Source organism: Sciurus vulgaris, assembly GCF_902686455.1.
Source record: "Sciurus vulgaris genome assembly, chromosome: 8".
Taxonomy (NCBI): domain Eukaryota; kingdom Metazoa; phylum Chordata; class Mammalia; order Rodentia; family Sciuridae; genus Sciurus; species Sciurus vulgaris.
The window spans coordinates 134,085,748-134,105,786 of NC_136468.1; the positions used below are offsets into that span (position 1 = coordinate 134,085,748).

At 49.3% G+C, this 20,039-nt stretch overlaps 3 protein-coding genes across 4 annotated transcripts in view; 2 read left to right on the plus strand and 1 right to left on the minus strand.

Moving 5' to 3' along the window:
• The window catches only part of ZNRF3 (zinc and ring finger 3), a 146,036-nt gene extending 137,802 nt beyond the window's left edge, over window positions 1-8,234 (plus strand). The window contains exons 7-9 of the mRNA XM_079151312.1: window positions 814-916; window positions 1,716-3,473; window positions 4,566-8,234. Coding sequence (XP_079007438.1) covers window positions 814-916; window positions 1,716-3,473; window positions 4,566-4,609 — 1,905 coding nt within the window. The 3' untranslated portion in view covers window positions 4,610-8,234. The remainder of the gene's footprint in view (window positions 1-813; window positions 917-1,715; window positions 3,474-4,565) is intronic.
• Window positions 8,235-8,943: 709 nt separating this feature from the next.
• LOC306667715 (uncharacterized protein C22orf31) lies at window positions 8,944-19,006 on the minus strand (the record flags this gene model as incomplete). The annotated part of the gene is made up of 6 exons (XM_079150419.1): window positions 8,944-9,380; window positions 10,315-10,770; window positions 15,360-15,418; window positions 17,739-17,864; window positions 17,956-18,000; window positions 18,676-19,006. 6 exons carry the CDS (start codon window positions 19,004-19,006, stop codon window positions 8,949-8,951), a joined length of 1,449 nt encoding a protein of 482 aa, XP_079006545.1. The 3' UTR covers window positions 8,944-8,948.
• The window catches only part of KREMEN1 (kringle containing transmembrane protein 1), a 63,095-nt gene continuing 61,899 nt past the window's right edge, over window positions 18,844-20,039 (plus strand). For both annotated transcript variants that reach the window (XM_079151386.1, XM_079151387.1), the window contains exon 1: window positions 18,844-19,101. In XM_079151386.1, the coding sequence (XP_079007512.1) occupies window positions 19,005-19,101 (97 nt within the window). In that variant the 5' untranslated portion in view covers window positions 18,844-19,004. The remainder of the gene's footprint in view (window positions 19,102-20,039) is intronic.

A 20,039-nucleotide genomic window follows, 5' to 3' on the forward strand; every position in this document is an offset into this window, starting at 1 on the left:
GCCAGTGACAGAAGGGCCACCCTATACCCTTCATCCTACCCCTATCAATCACAAGTCCTAGACACCTTCCTTTCTACTCATCCTCACTTAGGGTGCCTGGAGGCAATGCCCCGCTCCTCCCAGGTACATAATATCTTAGGGTGTTTATATCCCTCTTTCCATGCCCCTAGGCTTCATGTCCTCATGTATGTGCCCTCCGACTCCAGGAAAGGAGCCTGCTTCTGTATACGTCCACTCCCTCCACACTAAGGGCTGGGGCAGTCGGATGGGTGGCTCCCTTCTCCCTAAACCTCATCCGTGGGCTCTGCTTTCCAGAGGTAGAGAGGAAAGTGGGAAATATGTTAGTCAGCTTTCCACTACTCTGACAGCTACCTGAGACAATCAGCTTACAAAGAGAAGAGCTTTATTTTGGTTCAGTTTTTGAGGTTTCAGTTCATGATCACTTGTCCCCGTCACTTCAGTTCTGTGGTGAGGCCGCACATCCTTATGGGAACCTGTGACAGAGCAAAACTTCTCACCTCATAGCCAGGATGCAAGATCGGGTAGAGTGGAGTCCCAAAATCCCCTTCAAGGGCATGCGTGCAATGACTTAGAGACCTACCACCAGGCCCCACCCCCGATAGTACCACCTTGGAAACCAAGCCTTAAACACAGTTTGGGAAAACTGAGGGTCCAAACTGTAGCAGGAAGGTACCAGGACGGTGAGCAGGAGTCCTCGGTCCACACCAGACTCATGGAGGAAGTATGTGTGAGGCTGAAGGCAAAACTGCTCCCCCATGTCCTCACTTCAGGCTATCCCCTCTCTCCTCCCAGGAGCTGCGGGTTATCCCCTGTACCCACCGGTTTCACAGGAAATGCGTGGACCCATGGCTGCTGCAGCACCACACCTGCCCCCACTGTCGGCACAACATCATAGGTAAGTGTCACCTGCCTTAATCATTGGTGAAGAATCAAGTTAGAGGACACTGTCCCTACCTAGTGCCTAGCAAGAGCATGACACATATTGTAATCTAATGAGCAAGAAAAACCACCATATCGTGGCCTTCTGGACTGGAGGCATGGTGGCCTTGGGTTTTGGAGATTGTCTACACGACCTTAGAAAGGCTTGGCATTAGTAATCACCCTGGAGAACCCGGGATGTGGCTCAGCAGTAGAGTACTTGCCTAGCATGTTCAAGGTCCTGGGTTCCATCTCCAGCATGGAAAAAAAAAAAAATCACCCCAAGTTCAAGTTTGGGCTTCACATTAATAGCTTCCTGACTTTGGACAAGGCCTATGGTGGCTCCAGGCCCTCAGTCTCTCTGATAGTAATGGTACTGCCATGCTCACACCACAGGGTGGTTCCCAGGGGCCACAAGAAATAAGGAATGGGGCAGGTTTGTGATGTTGCTACTGCATCACTTTCGCGGGGCAGGGGGCACTTTGGTCCGTGGGTCCTTATTGCTTTCTGTAGACTGGTGTCCTTGTCAGACAGAGCAGTGGGGAGGTGAGACACAGGCCCTTAAGGGAGTAACTACCTTTCACACAGAGGCAGTTGGCCTCTGCCAGCACGGCTGGGTTTGGTGGCAGCTTAGGATAGGCAGGGTTGTGAGAAGAGGCACCGGCTTGTGGCCCAGCTCATTGCTTTAGTATCTACTTTTTTTTTTTTAAACTTCTCTAGTTCCTGACACCTATATACTCAGCACTTCTTACCTTATTTCCTCCACCTCTCCCCAGAACAAAAGGGAAACCCGGGTGCCGTGTGTGTGGAGACCAGCAACCTTGCACGCAGTCGGCAGCAGAGGGTGACCCTGCCTGTACATTACCCTGGCCGCGTGCACAGGACCAATGCCATCCCAGCCTACCCCACAAGGACAAGCATGGACTCCCACGGAAACCCTGTCACGCTGCTAACCATGGACCGTCATGGGGAGCAGAGCCTCTATTCCCCACAGACCCCCACCTACATCCGAAGCTACCCACCCCTGCATCTGGATCATGCCCTGGCCGCCCACCGCTGTAGTCTGGAGCACCGGGCCTACTCGCCAGCCCACCCCTTCCGCAGGCCCAAGTTCAGTGGGCGCAGCTTCTCCAAGGCAGCTTGTTTCTCGCAGTATGAGACCATGTACCAACACTACTACTTCCAGGGCCTCAGCTACCCGGAGCAGGAGGGCCAGCCTCTGCCCAGCCTCACGCCCAGGGGCCCGTCCCGTGCCTTCCCAGCGAGCAGTGGCAGCGGCAACCTGCTCTTCCCCACTGTGCTGCATGTGGCCCCTCCTTCCCACCTGGAGAGCGGCAGCACGTCCAGCTTCAGCTGCTACCACGGCCACCGCTCAGTGTGCAGTGGCTACCTGGCCGACTGCCCAGGCAGTGACAGCAGCAGCAGCAGCAGCAGCTCTGGCCAGTGCCACTGTTCCTCTAGCGACTCTGTGGTGGACTGCACTGAGGTCAGCAACCAGGGTGTGTACGGAAGCTGCTCCACCTTCCGCAGCTCCCTCAGCAGTGACTATGACCCCTTCATCTACCGTAGCCGGAGCCCCTGTCGCACCAGCGAGGCGGGGGCCTCGGGCAACTCTGGCCGGGGGCCTGCCGTTTGCCTTGAAAGCTCCCTGCTGCCTGAGGAGCTCCCGGCAGCACACAGTCATGGTGCTGGGAAGGGAGAACCGTGGCTAGGCCCTGCTTCTCCCTCAGGGGACCAACTGTCCACCTGCAGCCTGGAGATGAACTACAGCAGCAACTCCTCGCTGGAGCACAGGGGGCCCAACAGCTCTACCTCAGAAGTGGGGCTCGAGGCTTCTCCTGGGGCTGCCCTGGACCTCAGGAGGACCTGGAAGGGGAGCCGGGAGGGGCCTTCGTGTGCCTGCTGCTGTGAGCCTCAGCCCTCTGCCCTGGGGCCCGGGGCGGGGACCGCCAGCAGTGGCAGCACCTTGTTCGTGGGCACTCTGCTCCGTGAGGGCTGTGGCCCTGTGGCTGGGGAACCACAACCCGGAGGCTCCCAGGGCCTGTATGGCCTTCACCCAGACCATTTGCCCAGGACAGATGGAGTGAAATATGAGGGCCTGCCCTGCTGCTTCTATGAAGAGAAGCAGGTGGCCCACGGCGGTGGTGGGGGTGGCGGCTGCTACGCTGAGGACTACTCAGTGAGCGTGCAGTACACCCTCGCCGAGGAGCCCCCACCCAGCTGCTACCCAGGGGCCCGGGACCCGAGCCCGCGCATCCCCATCATTCCGGAGGACATGGACTATGACTTGGGCCCGCCCCCAGACTGCCAAGGGACCCACAGCCTCAGCCCCTGGGGTGGGACACTGGGCCTGGGTGCCCGGCCCCACAGGAGCCTGGCAGCAGCCGGGGAAGAGGAGCAGGTTCCGTGCTATCAGGCTGAGGTTCCACTGCGGTCTGGCTGCCCTCCAGAGGAGGCAGGTGCCACCAGGGTCAGCCTCCCCAGTGCCCCCCAGGACACTCAGGAGTCCAACACCCCAGCCACCGAGGCTGCAGGTGAGAGCAGAAGATGGCAGTAGGCCAGGACAGGTGTTTCCAAGGGGTCTCTTCTCCATCCTCCTCTGAGGAACTTCTCTGTGTCCTTGGCTGTAAACATTCTGCACCTGATGACTTCCAGATGTCACTCCAGTGCCTTGCCCCACCTCCAGAGTTCTAGAGAGCCTCTCTTTCCATGACCCTGTCATCTCTTCCCCCACATGCTCCATAAGTGTCCCAGCCTGTCACATCCACAGGAGTGTTCATTCCCAGAGTGTCTCCCAGATTCATCGCCTGCTCTGCATCCCCTCATGGCTGCCCTTGGGCCTCAGTTCTAGTCCTCTCTCCGGTGACTGCAGTGGCCTCTGATGGGTCTCCTGGAGCTGGTCTTGCCTTCTGTTCCTCTTCAGAGGCAGAGTATCCTTTTTTGAAACATGAGTTGATGTCTTTGGAAACATCTTGTCTTTTAGTGACTTGCCATTACTTTTGGAATCTTAAAAACAAACTGCTCACCCAGTTCTGTGATCTGGCTCCTGCCGACCCATCTAACCATTGCCTCTTCTGCTCTCCTCCTCGCTCACTGCTCTCTCCTACTGTGGCTTTCACCCTGTCCCTCCAGCATGCCAAGCTGCTTTCAGTCTCCAGACCTCTCCTCTACTTCTTTCCTTCAGATTTCAACCTTGTGACCCTCTAGCCCTGCTGGGGTCACTCTCACACCATCTGTTTACTTCCTAAACCAACTCAAGCTGAAGTTACTCTGTGGGAAGGTCTCCAGGCTCCGTGAGGGGCTTCCTCCCTACTCTTCCCAGTGCTGCACCCTGGGCACTCAGTTAACATCACTTCGTGCATTGTTTTCATGCTACCTAAGGGCTTCCAAAAGGCTCTGAGGTGAGATGTGTTCTTGGCATAGACTGAGCTCCTTTGAGGAAAGGAGCTGTGCTTCCGTGGTTACCACGTACACAGTCCATCCACCTCAGGAGCTGCCACTTCCTAAGAGCCTGCCAATCACAGACGATGGGGTACTGGGGTCCCTTGCCTGGTCCCTACGCATTGTGCCCAAAGCCTGCAGTGCCACCTCCCTCCCCTAATGATTGATCTCCATCTCTCTTCTAGGACTGGGATCTCACCCGTCAGACAGCAGCGGCACAAGAGCCTGAGCGAAGAAGGAACTCTTACCTGGAAATTGAGAATTGTACGGAGACTCCAAACTCTGACTTCCTTCGAAACAAATTTTTTTTTTAGCTTTGACAAACACAAAAGTGGTAATAAAGAGAGCCCTCTTTCTCAACCTAAAATGTGAGCCACCTGTGGCAACTCCCCCACCCCACCCCCATTAGCAAACCAACAGACAAAATTCTGAGTCCTTTGCCTCTTTTGATAACATTTTTTTGTTTTGTTTTGTAAAGTGTGTGCTTGGGGTTTCGAGGTGTGTGGGATTGAGTTCTCTGCTTTTTTTTTTTTTTTTTTTTAAGATATTATATGTAAATGTAAAAAGTTATTTAAATATATATTTTAAAGAACCCTAGCTGCCAACTTTTGCTGAAAAAGAAAAAGAAAAAAATCACTGCTGCATTAAATGAACCACATCATGTGTAGATACTGTTGTCTCCCTGGAGGGAGCTCAGGCCTTTGAAAAGCTCAGGGCTACACCTGCCTTAGAAAATGAACCAGAAACTTGAAGTAAAGCTAGTTGATATGGGTACAAACTCTGAGGAACAATGCAAAGCTGCCTTTCTTGTGGCAAATCTGAACGTACAAAATGTCAGGTCTTCTCGGAAGCCATGCCTCTCCAGCCCTCACCTGTAGTCAGGTGATGGAAATGGCTAATAGACCAAAGCCATGAAATCTGCAGTACTGGAGAGCTGAGTCAAGCCATTGCTACATAAGCCCCAGGGTGAAAGGGACAATTCTGCCCGGTATCCTCAATCTGTCCCCTTGGGTCATTATCCCAAGCAAAAAGAGTTCCTGGTCCTGGTCTTGACAGAGGTTCAGATTATAATAAGGGCAGTGTTCATGGAGTCTTCTACAAGAACTCAGACCCCTGGGGTAGGGAAGAAGAAGCTTTCCCTTCTGTGATCCTGACTTTGGAATCCTTTGCAAAAATATTTTGTGCTTCCTGCCACTGGCTGCAGAAATGGTTCAACGGGGTGTATGGGGCAGACACCCAGGAGGAATGTAGTTTTGTGGCCTTGGTGTCCAGTGGGGCTGGGAAGAGTGCGCTCCACTCACCTCACCCGGCAGCACGCTACCCTTTGGAGAAGGGATGGGCATGCTGGCGCAAGCCTGTGCGCATGCGTGTTTGTGAGGGCAGCCATGCCCCTTGACTGCTGCTTCCTTGGGCTGCCTTCCTGGGGGCACGTTCTCAGACCCCTCAGGGTGTGCACTGAGCTCCGTTCGAATGATGCTTTTCCTGTTCCATTCCCCAACGGAAGCACCGCTTCAGGGTTATTCAGCCCTCTGCCTCATGGCTGAAATTGCTCATCTCGCCTGCAAATGTCTACTATCCTGTCTACCTAATGCACTATTATGTATTGATTCTCCATGAGACAGAGACTATCAGATAGTTTAGACCCCAAAGGGTAGGTTTTTGTATATTTTTCCAGCCTTTTGTTTGTTTTTTAAAAGGGGGAGGGAGAGTTTTTAAGAACCCAAACTTTTTTTTTTTTTTTTTTTTTTTTTAAGATGTTTCATTTTTAAAAGGGAGAGAATATTTAAAACTACTTCAGATCAGGGATTGTCATCCTTTTTGTCCAATGTAGTCCTTGTTGTCCTTAAATTTTTTTTTTCCTTAGAGGAAACTAATCACATTAGCCCTCATGTGAAGTCATTTCTGGTCACTTTTATTCATTTAGCAAATACTTGTTGCAATTTGAAAGCTTGGTCTGTTGGGTCTAAATGTTCATTTCAGATTAGGAACCTTGAGATCTAGCCCCCTGTAGGGGAAATAGGGACCACCCTAGGTTGCAAGACAACCCTTACTGCCGCTCTCCAGTCAGGCTCACAGGAAGTCAACCCAGAGACGAGACTGGAACATTTTCTTTGAGCTCTCTCTGTGTCATGATACTTTTCTCTTACCCAGCCTCTGATCAGGAAATGTACTTATTTCTAGCTAGAATTTGACAACAATCCCAGCATCAAAGGATGGAGCCATTTGCCATTTAGGAACTCACTGCAGAGAGCTTTGTCCTCCAGCCTTGGGTATGGTCCCTTGGGGGTGGCTCCCCCAAGCTGTCGCAGCACACCTGTTGGCGAGGGTGTGAGAAGCGCCTAAGCTGTTGACATGAGATCAGGGCTGCCTTTATTTCTGGGGCCAGGAGTAGCAGCTGCTGAGGACAACAGCTTGCATTACATGGTTTTAGGGAAGGGGGGGTATGGCTTTTAACATGAACTGCAAAAAGCAGCTTCTCATTGTTGAGATTTTTGTTGTTTGTGGTTTTGCTTTTTTGTTTTTAATGCCTTTGAATGCATATTATCTTCCTTGTCTGAAACCATACCCCCAAAGCAGCTTTCTTTAGTCCTGGCTGGAAACCGCTCCTCAAAAGCCTTAAGCAATAAATAGATGAATAGAGAATCTGGCTGCCACTGGACTTGTTAAAATAAATGCATTCAATTTCATTTTGAATGAGTGATAACTGCAGACAACAAAAGGAGGATATTTAATTTTTGTAGTTTACAGGTGGTAGAAGCAAAAATGAAAATTTAAAAACTTAAATGCCAACCACCATCTTTTTTAAATTTGTGTTGGCTCATCAGACAGGGAGGTCACCAGAATAAAATAGTCACCTATCTTGTGTCACCATTAAGTCAAAAGAAATGTCTTCTTTGCAACTCTAGGACTCTAATATTGGTGACAGGTACCTTTGTCAGTGGACTCTCAGTGGCATGGTGGTTATCTAACCGTGGAAATGGAGCATCCTATTTTACTCTGGGAACCCCACCTCCCTGAGTCAGGGAGTGACAGGGTGGGGTCCTGTTGCCCAGCTGTGGGTGTAGGGCAGCCACGTAAACTGAAGAGTTCTAGAACAAGCTGGAAATGGAAGTTCGGATGTTCTGACCAATGAGGTACCTCTTTGTGGACACAGGTCCAGTAAGGTGATTTAAATTCTCAGCCCCGACACCCCCCTCCCCAAGCCCATGTCATTTACTCGGTTCCATCTGCTGCCCTATTGTTCATATCGTCCCTTATGTACTTGTCTCTAAGTTCACGCAGGGCTAATGCTTTTTAAATGAGGTCGAAAAACTAATTACTAATAAGAGCATTGTCTTTTAAACAGAACTGCCTTTTTCTATTCTTTATATAAATTCTTATTGTGTTGGTCTAACAAGGCACTATTTTAAAAAGTTTTGTTTTAATTTCTCCCATAGCACTTAAAAGATATTTTGTAAAGACTTTGCTGTAAAGATTTTGTAATAAAATGGTCTAAGGGCTCTTTTTCCAACATTACCATTTTTTAAAAAAAATGTTTTAAAAGCTAGAAAACAACTTATGTATATTCTGTATATGTATAGCAGCACATTTCATTTATGGAAATATGTTCTCAGAATATTTATTTACTAATATATTTATCTTAAGCCATGTCTTATGTTGAGAGTGTGACATTTTTGGAATAATCATTGAAAATGACTAACACAAGGCCCTGTAAATACATGATCATTGCACACAGATTTTACATATTTGCAGACCAAAAATGATTTAAAACAAGTTGTAGTCTTCTATGGTTTTGTAACAAATTGTACAAATACTGTAAAAAAAAAATACAATTTTATCAAGTATGTGTTTTATATGTTGTCATTGCTGTTTGGTTAAGGTCTTCAGGGTCTATAACGAGCTTTGGATGGGCCAGTGCTTTGAACTTCAACTTGCTGGTGGAAGCATCCATGGCATTAACTCTCTGGTTAACACAGAGTGCAGGTTATGAGACATTTCTGCAGTGTCACAGGCAAGCATCTGCTAGAGACTGGGTTTATTTCCTTGAGGTAGTGAGAGGCTTTCTGCTCAGGGTGTGTGGAGGGCGCTAGGAAAAGGGGTAGTCAAAGATAAAGAGCTTAGCAGTCCACTTTTTTAAATTTTGGGACCTAGACTGGGTATAAACCACCTGAAGGACTTTTCCCATGTAGAAGACTGAGAGACCCTCAAACCTTTGTAGAAAAAAACTCCAAATATCTAGCCCTCAAATTAAATGACCATGTGCTGGATGCAGGTCTCACACCTGTATCCCAGCTACTCAGGAGGCTGAAGCAGGAGGATCATTTGAGCCCAAGAGTTCAAGATCAGCTTGGGTAACATAGCAAGGCCCCATCTCTTTAAATCACACATGCATGAATTACCTAACCATGAACTTAGTCTTGAGTAAATCCCGTAGCTGTTTGTCTTGTTTCCCTGGGAGGGTAGTCACTAATTTGTAAAGCACTCTGAGATTATGTAGAAGGTGCAAAGTAGGGTTTATTTTTCAGACATCTAGCAGAGAATATCCTATTCCCATGAGTTCCCTATTTTTATTTTTTACTCTTGGGCCATTTCTTGGGCACAGGCTCATGGACACCCAGCCCCTTCTTGCCAGACAGTGGGTCCTTCTGAGCACCTTCGAGAGTGGCAGCCTGACTGCACAGAGCTTCCCAAAGTTTTTGTTTAATGGCCTTGCCCAGCTCCATACTGTATCTCTTGGGGGTTCCTGAAGGATTCCACAGCATCGGCTCCACCACAGCATGGTACAGAGCCTGGTAACACTCTGTGGGGAGGCCATGGATTGTTAGCATGTCCTCCGACACCTGCTGCCTCATTGGGGTTTCAGGAGGCAATGGTCGGCCTTTCCAGGCTGCCTTCCCACTGTCCCAGGGTAGTGCTTGGGTGGCGGCCACGCGTTCCACATATCTGTCTTCAAGATCTTGGCGGACTGTTACTTTTTTCTCCTTTGAACTTTCTTTGCTCTAGCCAGGACGAAAACAGAGAAGTCAAAGCTAAAATTTGAGAAGGGAACTCAAAACAATTATCAGGGATTTGTGTCCCAGAGTCTTGGTTACAGCGACCACCAACATTTGTCTAGCATGTTCTAACTTACTGAACCCCTTTATGTACCACTGCGTGTGTTCCCTATGGCCCTGGAAGGTCAGCAGGAGACAGCTTTAAAGGCAAAGAAATCGGAACTGGTTTACCCAAGGCCACACAGTTGGAGGGTTAATAACCACAGCTGTCATCTATTGAATGCCACACAGGATCCTAATTATTTACTCTGTGCCAGGCTCTTCTAAAGCCTTTTGCATGTATTAACTCATTTAATCTTCATGAAGCCCTGTAAGGGAAAGGCCATTATCCCTTATTTTATATGATAAAATCAAGACACAAAGAGGTTAAGCCCAAGGTGATCCTCAATTATGGTCAGAGTTAGGATATGAACCCTGACAGCCTAGATCCAAGGCACACTCAGCTCTACTGGCCACCGTGGATTGACAGAGCTGGTTCGGATCAGCCTCTGGTTGCCAAGTTCTCCATATGGAAGTTGGAGGCCAGAGGCATAGCTTACTTCACATGCACATATGCATAAGCTTTGCATTACCCGTATCTTGACCTTTCACACCCTCATTTTTCCTTCACCTACAAGTTCCTTTTGTCTGTTTATGAAGGTTCCTTCATCTTCCTATGGAGCAAGGCAGAGTATAAGTTATATATATATATATATATATATAGTATATATACTATATATACTATGACCCTAGATCTGGTACTCTGAGTACTCTATCATTGGGTACCTTCCCTCCCCAAACCTGTCTTCAACTGTAGGACTTCCTTTACTTGGTATAAATCTCTTTACCTTTTCCCCTCTTCCCACCCATCACCCTTTCTCCACTCCTGGTCATTGTCTACCTCTCTGATGCTTCCTGCAGGGTTCTGTCCTTGTCGTCCAGGTGAGCCCAGCAGCTGCCCAGCTGGCTGCTTGCTCTTGGATCTGATGGAGCTTCTTATCCTGACCTGCTGGGTGGCTTTCGTTGTTGGATTGCCCCTGGGTTTTAATCTCTTCAATGGCTTCGCTTCTCCAAACTTAGAAGGTACTGGACAGCATTTATCTTTCAGTTGCCTTCTAAGCACAAGCTTAGCCAGGGAGAATGAACTGGCAATTATCGGGTTCTTCACCACTTCCCAGCAAGAGGTGGTACCTGGCGCTGGGGCCTTGATGTTCTGCTTTGCACATGTTCTGGCCGTCCAGATGTTGGTGAGAGCTGGTGAGACCACATAGCAGTCCTGAAGCCTGGTGTTCAGTAAGATGGACCTTCGGAGTCCGTAGGTGGGGATGCTGGGGTCTTGTCTCACATTGATTGGGTGCTAGAATTATAGGGGGAAAAGGGACAAAAAAAAAAAAAAAGACTAGTTCTCAAGCAGAGACTAGGTTTATACTTTGGAGGCTAAGTATTAACATCTTTCTATAGATCATTTCTTCCACATGAATCTTAGAAATGTCACTATGTGGCCTCTGTCCTGTCCTGCTCACCAAGATCTTTCTTTATATACCAAATAGGGTAGAGATAGGAACTTTACAAGGTCACAACTTTTAAAGAACATAGCCTGCTGGGGCAGAAAGTTGGGGGTCAGGGAGGGTTGACTACAACTAGAAGACAGTTTTAGTCTGCTGGAAAAAATAAAGGAAGCCCAGTAGGAAAGGGAGGGGAGGGAATCACTCAGGACTTGTGAGCTACAGCGACTCACAGCCACCCTGCAACACAGAATTGAAACAGGTGAGTCCTGCCAAACCCCAAGACACCTTCTAACCAGACTGCCATGAGCCAAGAAAAGCTGCTCAAGAGGAAAATAAACTTGGGGTCCACGATGGCAAAAGCCCAGGTAATTCACACTTGCCTCCATTTCCAGGGACTGGGCAAGAACAAGAAAATAATTTGATTAGAATTATTATTATTATAGATTAGAATCACATTCTTGAAGAGACCTGACTTTCTAAGAAATGTCATCTATAGAAAATAAAATCAGCTGGGTGTCATGGTGTACACCTGTAATCCCAGTGACTCAGGTGACTGAAGGAGGAGGATCAAAAGTTCGAGGCCAGCCTGGGAAACTTAAAGAGACCCTGCCTCAAAAAAACAAATAAATAAAAAAGGACTGGGGATGTAGCTCAGTGGTAGAGCACCCCAGGGTTCAATTCCCCAGTACCCAAAAAATAATAAAAATTAATAAATATCACCTTACCATATTTCGGTTGCCTTACATTTTATTTTAGCTAGCTTAGTAGGGGGAAGAAACATGTATTTTCTTTTTCTTTCTTTTTTTTTTTTTTTTTCTCTTTTGGTTGTTTTTTGTTTGTTTGTTTAATTGCTTTGTTTGAATACTTCTCGTCACCTGTCTTTCACTGCCTCAGTCATGTGTGGGCAAACTGCTGTTGTTTCGACTTTGGCTTACATGTAGGCAGTTTGGAACCATTATCTCTAGTATTTGTGATGTCACTTTGGTCTGTGATGTGGGTGTGGGTGTGTGTTACATCATCAGGTTTTATAGTTAAATTACGTTGGAAGAAGTTCTATTTTGTTGTTGCTCAAGCCTCAGGAACTTCTGAAGTCCTCATTTCCCCCAAAATGACCTGGGTGGAGATCCTAATGTTCTTCAGAAGCATGCTTTGCATGAAATGTTGTCAAATACCCGGACCAGATTTGTGGATAGGGGTAGTGAGATGATGTATCCTTACACGTGCAAAAGTGCCCTTCTCCACACACATAAAGAAGGTACTGTTAAGTTCTCAGAATAGCTGCCAACATTAGGGACCAGAAATGAAAGAACACGTTCCTGCAGCTCTGGGCACCTCTCCCTGTGTGTCTCTCCCAGGGAGACTACAGGGTTTCTGGAATGTGGTATTATTTTACATCCCATGGCAAATGCAGTAATTAGAGCTGTTAGCAGTGTCAAGGGCTTGAAAGGAGAACAAAGACGCCTCTTCCTGGGAACTCTTAGGCAATGCCTAGCTCCTTATCAGGTGTTGGCCCTGTGGTGGTTTTGATTTTTCATGCGCAAAATGCCAAAGGAGGCTCCCTCCCGAAAGGGAGGAGAGTGAAATGATGGAAAAACAGAGTAGGAGGCTGGCAGAGACTCCTGGAATTGCATGTGTTGCCTGTTTGAATTCTTGAGTGTTGTCCCTGGAGTGAATCAAAGCCTTACAGGCAGACCGCACTGTAGGCTGCGGTGGAACCACCTCCCCGCCGACAGCATCTGGACCCACAGACACTTGGGAGGACAATGGTGCCCATTCAGTGGCGAGGTCTGGCCTCACCTCCCAAGAGGTGGGTCAGTTTTAGAGCAGGGCATTGGAAAGGGTTTGTCTTTGGGGAGGGTTTGCGAACGTCTGGAGACGAGGCAGGCAAGCATCCTTTCAAAGCTGGAGAATCTTGGAGAGGTGGCACCAGGCTCTTGGTCCTCCTGTGTCCATCTGCATTCAATTGTGCCTAGCAGGGACACGAGGCAAATGTGGCGCCAAAAAGTCACAATTGGAATAGTTGGGGTTTTTTTGTTTTGTTTTGTTTTGTTTTTTGTTTTTTTCATTTAGTGTAGATGGACTCAATACCTTTATTTTATTTATTTATTTTTATGTGGTGCTGAGGATCGACCCAGTGCCTCACATGTGCTAGGCGAGCACTCTACCACTGAGCTGCAACCCCACCTGAATTTTTCTATTTCTCTTCTCCTTATTTCTGTCTTGAATCTGACTTTTCTGTACCTCATCCTCCTTCCCAGACACCCCTTGGTCAGTCAAACTTTCCTAGGTCTTTTACTCAATGACCAAGTGACACAGCTCTGACTCTGAGCACTTTGAACCTCCTTCTTTTCCTACAGAGCTGTTCACATGGATGGCATCTGACACAGAGTCTTTAAATCTGGTAAGTCCCATATTCTCTCCAATTAGTATAACTTCAATTGACTGTGCCCTGTCAGGTAACCTTCTCCTTCCTTATAACTAGTCCTGGTTTCCATTTCTCCTATATTAACAAAATTCATATTTATTGAATATTTACTGAAGACAAGGTGCTGTTCTGGGCATGTTACAAGTCTCATGTCATGAAGTGCTACCCACAGTACTATATGGGTCCTCTTGCCATCCCTATGTTAAAGATGAAGAAACTGAGGCAAGTTGCTTAAGAGCCATGCCCCAGTCAGGCATGGTGGCACACACCTGGAATCCCAGCAGCTTGGGAGGCTGAGGCAGGAGGATTGCAAGGATTGGCTTGGGAAGCCAGCCTAAGCAAAAGGGAGGCGCTAAGCAACTCAATGAGACCCTGCCTCTAAATAAAACACAAAATAGGGCTGGGGATGTGACTCAGTATGCGAGTACCCCTGAGTTCAATCCCTAGTACCAAGGGGAGAAAAAAAAAAAAAGAGCCATGCCCCATAACTAGTAATCAGAAAAGACTGAACTCAACCAAAGTCTACATCACCCGTGCTCCAAACCAGTCCCACTGCAGGCCTCTCCTCTGGTCAGCCCATCTCTGAGCCTGGTTCTAGTCCTTTCAACAGGCAAGTGAATTCACATCTCTGAATTGTCACGTACTCATTTGTGAAATGAGGATAGTAATAGCGCCTACCCAGGAATCACTATAAGAAGAGTGGAACAATTCATGTGAAGCATTTTGCATGACTTTCGGTACATAGCCAGTACCCAATAAATAATGTCCTTGCCCAAGGGGTGCAAAAGAAAAAAGAATCACTGCAGTTTCTGTCTTTGGGATGGTGGAGATTGAATTCGAGAACACATCTAGAGAAAATAGATAATTTTCTTTTAATGTTATTTATATTGTGGCCCTCATGCTGATTTAACTCTCTCTAGCTCCTAGATATGATCTTCATTTCAGGTCATTTATATAAATATATGGGGTTTATGAAACTAAGTAAAAAGCCTATTGAATGTAGGAAATGTTTTGATCTGGCTTGGATATCACAGCAACTCTTTTCTCATGATTCATCTTCATTAAATATTAAGTCCTACTAGGATAGTACTTAACTGACCTCTCAGAAGTGGTGTATGCACGGGAGCTACATTCCCTGCCTGGTTGTGGAAGTTTTCCAGAATAGTCCATGTTTTATTAAATGGAAAGGGAAACAGGCAGCTGAGGATATGATAAGGAAAGTAGCTAGGCTTTAACAGAGATTGTTCCCTTTAGAATTATAAAGTCAGGCTGGAAAGACTATTTGGTCCAAGGTCCTGAAACTGTGATGCAAATTTCCATCCTCAGTGCCAACACTTGATCCAGAGAATTTGGGATTGAGGCAGCAGGACTTCCATATTGCTAAAAGCCTTGTTCCTCCATCTGATGCTCCTCTAAAGATTTTAAAATTTTATTCTGCTGAGCTTCGTCTAAATAACCTTATTTTCCACCCATCCTTTGGAGCTGTGCTTCCTGACATATTTAAACCAGTGCTTCTATTGGGAAACACATCTGCCTGTCTTTGATGCTTAGCCAAGCTTTCCTCATAGTATTTTTAGCTCCTATAATCTTTCTTCTTTCTTTCCTTCCTTTAGCTTCCCTTAGTTTTTATTCTCTTTCTGGAGTCTCAGCTAATCAAGAAGAAATTGAGCCCATTATATTAATTCTTGTCTTTCCCCTTTATGCCCCCCCAAGTTCTAATAGAATTATTATTTCTCTTTTCCTCAGAAGGTATTTTTATTAACACCCCAGCAGCAAACTTCCACACCCATGTGGGAGTATAGCTGAGGTTAGTGATGCAAAGGAGAGAAAAACTTTGGAGAGAGATTTTGAAAAGATTCCTGAACTATGATGCAAACTCCAAGGACCAATGATTTAGACCACATGTGCTGAATATGCACCAATCATGGGCCAAGGATGTGAAATGATTGTGTCCTGTCTGACCCAGGATGTAGAGGATTTCCATTTCTTCATTTCCAACCCAAACATATTCACCTGGAAGCTCCACAGATAACTCTTGGTCACCGTGTTCAAGTCCAGATTCTTTCTCTTCCCTCACCTCCATCAGAACAAGAAAATTACTGCTTCTCTGGAATTTCCCATCAACAGATGCCTGAGCCAAACCTGGGACAAAGGATCAGTAAGCATTCTGTGCTGAGTCAGACCAGAGTCCAAAGGAAAATCCAGACTATGGATCCAGTCTTTATTGAAAGTATTGATATTGGTTTGGAGTGTAGTTCAGTGCTTGCCTAGGCTGTGAGAGGGAAGGGGGTTCCAAGCACAAATAGGAAGGAAGGGAGGGAAGGAGGGAGGGAGGGAAAGAGAGGGAGGAAGCAGGGAAGGGAAGAAAAGAAAGGGATGTTGAAAATGTTAACATTCTGTTCTTCATGGATCTTTCTTTTCTTTTTTTTCTGGTGGTGAGGACTGAACCAAGGGGTGCTCTACCACTGAGCCACACCCCCAAACTTTTCATTCTTTTTTTTTTAGACAAGGTCTGACCAAGTTGCCCAAGCTAGTCTGAAACTTATGATCCTCCTGTCTTAGCCTCCTGAGTTGCTAGAATTACAGGTTGTGCCACCGCACCCAGAGAATTTTTTTTCTTTCTTTTTTTCTTTCTTTCTGAGTGAGGTCTCAGTATGTCACCAGGATGGCCCTGGCCCTGAATTCCAGAATTCAAACAATCCTCCCTTCTCAAACTCTATAATAGCTGGGTCTGGAGGAGTACATCACCAGGCCCAACTTCATCATGGATCTTCTTGGATTTGCATTTTTTAAAATATTGTATTAAAATGCTGGTTAACTTATTAGATGTATACAATATTTATTAAATAATATTTATCATGACTACTGAGGTTTTTTTTTTTTTGTTTTTTACTATTTTTATTAAGTCTTCTTAAATTTTTAGCCTGAGTTCATACCTCCCTCATCTCACCATAATCCCAGTCCTAGAGCACTGTTTGTTGACCTAACCCTGTAAAGACAGGGAGACATTTAGGAATGGTGCTTAAGAGAATACAACCTGGGGTCCTGCTGCCTATGTTCAGAGCCCAGCCCCACTACCATGTGACCTTTGGGTGCCAAGGACACTTCCCTCATAAGCCTCCTGGGAGGAGTCTATGCAATTTGATCATAAACACTCTGTACAGTGCTTGGTAAAATCCTAAGTAGTTGTTCGGTATTGTCATTATAACCTGTCTAGTGCTCTCTTAAAAAAACAACTGTCCTGTCCTTTCGTCAGAAAGCATCCTAACTAGGGTTTCAAAGACACCAGAAGGACCCAAACTCCACCAGCTAGTCTCCAGCTTTTTGGCAAATCCTGCCACTTTCAGAGGAGGAAAAGGGTCTGACTGCAGAGCGTAAGCAAACAAACCAACACCAACATCCTCCTGGTGGCCCAGAGGCTGCAGTCAATGTCCCCACTCTTTCCATGAAATAAAGCTGCTAAACACCCCAGGCATGTGAAGCGTTGAAATGAATATCTTGGGCTGCTCCCTGCTAGAGGCCAGGACCACATAACTGAGCAAAAGACCTTGAGTCCTTAAGCGCCATGACCTAGACACACTCGGCTGTATTTTTAGCCTCTTGTGCACTGTTTCCATCACCTGTGCTGGGCTTTAAACTGGAAAAGAGAAGATGGGGGTGGGGAAGGCTGGCGGGACGCTTCTTAGAGCAGCCAGAGGGGGCAGGAGCTCGCACACATTCTGAGTTCTGTTGGACATAGGGCCAATTTAATGGGTGTGCCACCGGTGTAGCCACACAGGTCTCTGTGCTTGGAAGGGTCCTACCTACGCTTGCTTTAATGCTCTGTTCTCACCAAAGTTTGAACAAAGGACCCGCATCTTCATTTCTCATGAAGCCATGCAATTTATATGGCTGATCCTGGTTGTACGTGAAGGAGAGAAGGTCAAGTGAAGAATAGGGGTCAGTGGCCGCCCAGCAGGGGAACCTTCCTCCAGGGGGAAGAGCAGTCGAAAGGCATTTTCAGGAGACATGGATGGTCAAATAAATCTTGTATCGACCTCCGATGTGCCCCTATTTTTCTCCCACGGCAGGTGGAATGTGGAGGATGTATTCCTGGGATGGAGCGTGTCTGGGGTGTGGAGCGGGTCCCCATGCTCCAAAAAGGAGCCCAGAGGATTCTTAAACTAGGAACGACAGCGAAAACAAAAGCCTGAACAAGATTCTTCTTGCCGGGGCGTGTGGGTGGAGAGGGACAGAGGCTGAGAGGCCTCCTGGGAGGCAGCTGCGCCCTTGGGTCCAGCCTCCAGAGCGCGGTGTGTGCGTGTGGGACCGAGGTTGTTCGGGGGGGCGTGGGTTCTCGAAGTGGGCGACCCGGGTCAGGGGCCGATGAACTGGAGCCCTGGGGGCTGGTACCGCCCAGCCCCTGGGTGCTTCGAGTCTGCACACGAGAATAAATGTTCCCGCCGCCACGCCGGGCGCAGGTCCGCACTTGCAAGTCCCGGACCAGGGACTTGAAAGCGCCGGGCGCGCCGCCTGGACCTGTCCCATGGGGCGTCGCCGTGGCATTTTAGGAGGGAGCGTAGGAAAATCCCCTTCGCCTGGGGGAGTGCGGGGGAGGAGGCAGGCCTACCACCGAACTGGGTGCGGCTGGGGAAGACCTTGGGGGGCAAAGGGCCTGCCACACGGGGCTAAGGGTTTAAGCAAGGCGCGAACCCTCTGCGCCCTAGTCTCCCAGTCTGCGAAAGAAGCAGCAAGGTCCCATCCATTTTTGGACTTTGTTTTGGGCTATTTACTTGTTTCTTATTTTGCAAATGGCAGCGGCTCAGATTAGGAAACTTGCCCTAATTGACAGAGTACGTGACAGGATTCTGAACCAGAGTTCACTATGCTGCCTCCTTTGTAGCTATGTTGGACGTGGAGAAAGGAACTCCACATTTACTGAGCCCCTACTGTACGTGCATAAATGTTTCCATGCATTATCTCATTTAGTATCTCAAAGTATCTCACTTTGGGGAGTAGTTGCTATCATCACCCCCATTAAACGGAAGAGAAAATTTGAGGTAAGTGTTATATTTCCTTCAAGCCTGTCCAAGATCTTACAGGTGACTGTGTGAAATATGAATCCGGGGCAGGCTGACTCCAAAGCACCCTTTTGTTAACCACTACGATGAGCCAAGCAGGGAAAGCGGTTTGCAGGCTGCCGTTCTGATTATTACCGCTGTGGTTGATCCCGCGTGGGTCACGACCCGAGTGAGGGTGGAGCAAGGATCACGAGGCGCCCGACCCGCTTCAGCGGGGTCAAACCTCTTGGTGGGGACTCAGAGGCAGGGCCTTGAACCCCGCCCCTCACCTCCCGGCCCCGCCCCTCGATCAAACAGGTCGCACCGTGGGGCGGGCCCAGGTGAGGGGAGGTAGGCGTAGCCCCTCGTGTGAGTGGCAGGCGCGGGGCGGGACGTGCGTGCGCCGTCGGCTCCGCCCCTCGGGCCTCGCTGCGGAGCCGGGCGGGCCCCGGGCGGCCGGGGCGGTGGTGGCGCTGGGGAGGGCGGGCCGGGGCGGGGCAGCCGGCGGCCGGGGCGGGGCCACACTCGGGCCCCGCGTCCGGCTCCCATGGCCGCCCCCGGCTCCCGGCGCTGCCCCCTCTCCCCCGGGCCGCGCCCCGGGGCCCCGCACTGACGGCCCATGGCGCCGCCCGCCGCCCGCCTCGCCCTGCTCTCCGCCGCCGCGCTCACGCTGGCGGCCCGGCCCGCGCCCAGCCCCGGCCTCGGCTCTGGACCCGGTGAGTGAGCGACCCCCGGCGCCTGCCGGGTGTGGAGCCCGCGCGAGGGGCGACGCGGGCCTGCGGGTCTGTGGGGCCCACTCCCTCGCGCCCGGGTACCTCGCGGGAGCACTTCTCCGGGCTCCTCAGCGACGCCCCCCAGGCCCGGACGCCCTCGTCTCCTCAGTGCCCCCCGGACCCCCTTCGCCAGGCTCCTCAGTGACGCCCCCCGGGCGAGACGTTCCCTCTGTCTCGGAGCTTGGGACGCGCTGCCGCATTCCCTCAAGGAGGACCCTGCGCGGGGGTCCGGTCCCCAAGGCTCGGCGACGAACCCGGGCCGGGACAACTGCCCCGCTTCGAGGCGCTGCACCCCTTCCCCAAGACCCTCCGTAGCACTGCCCCGGGCCAGGATCCCCTCCCCGAGCCTCACTGCGACGCTCCCACGGCCCCCTTTTCTCCCCTCCCGCCTACACCGGTGGACCCCGGCGCCTCCCAGCGCACGAGCGGGTGCGGAGGCGGGAGGAGCGGGCGCCCAGCTCCTCTGCCCGGGTCCCAGCTGCCCAGCTTAGGCGACACTGTAGCCTCGCGAGCTGGTTTCGCCTTGACTAACCTGCCCTGCTAGAGACAGATCCCGGTCCCGGGACTGTCAGCTGTACCCAACCAGGACGCCCTCCTCCCTCTTCCGCCCCAGGGACCGCTTTGAACTTCCCCAGGACTCAGGTGACGTCCGATCAGTGCGAGAAAAGAAGAAACAAGTGATGGGAAACTTCCCCCTAAAGAACTTCGGGTGCTACTCCTAAGTGTGTGCAATGCGGGGGGTACCCAGCTCCTAGGGTAACCCCACACTTTAAACAGGTTATCTGCTCTCCGGGCCAATGCAAGGTCTTCCTGAGGTGGGTGCCTGTATCAGGATGGAAACTGGACCTTGCTTAGCTTCCATCCACACCCTTCCTTGTAGC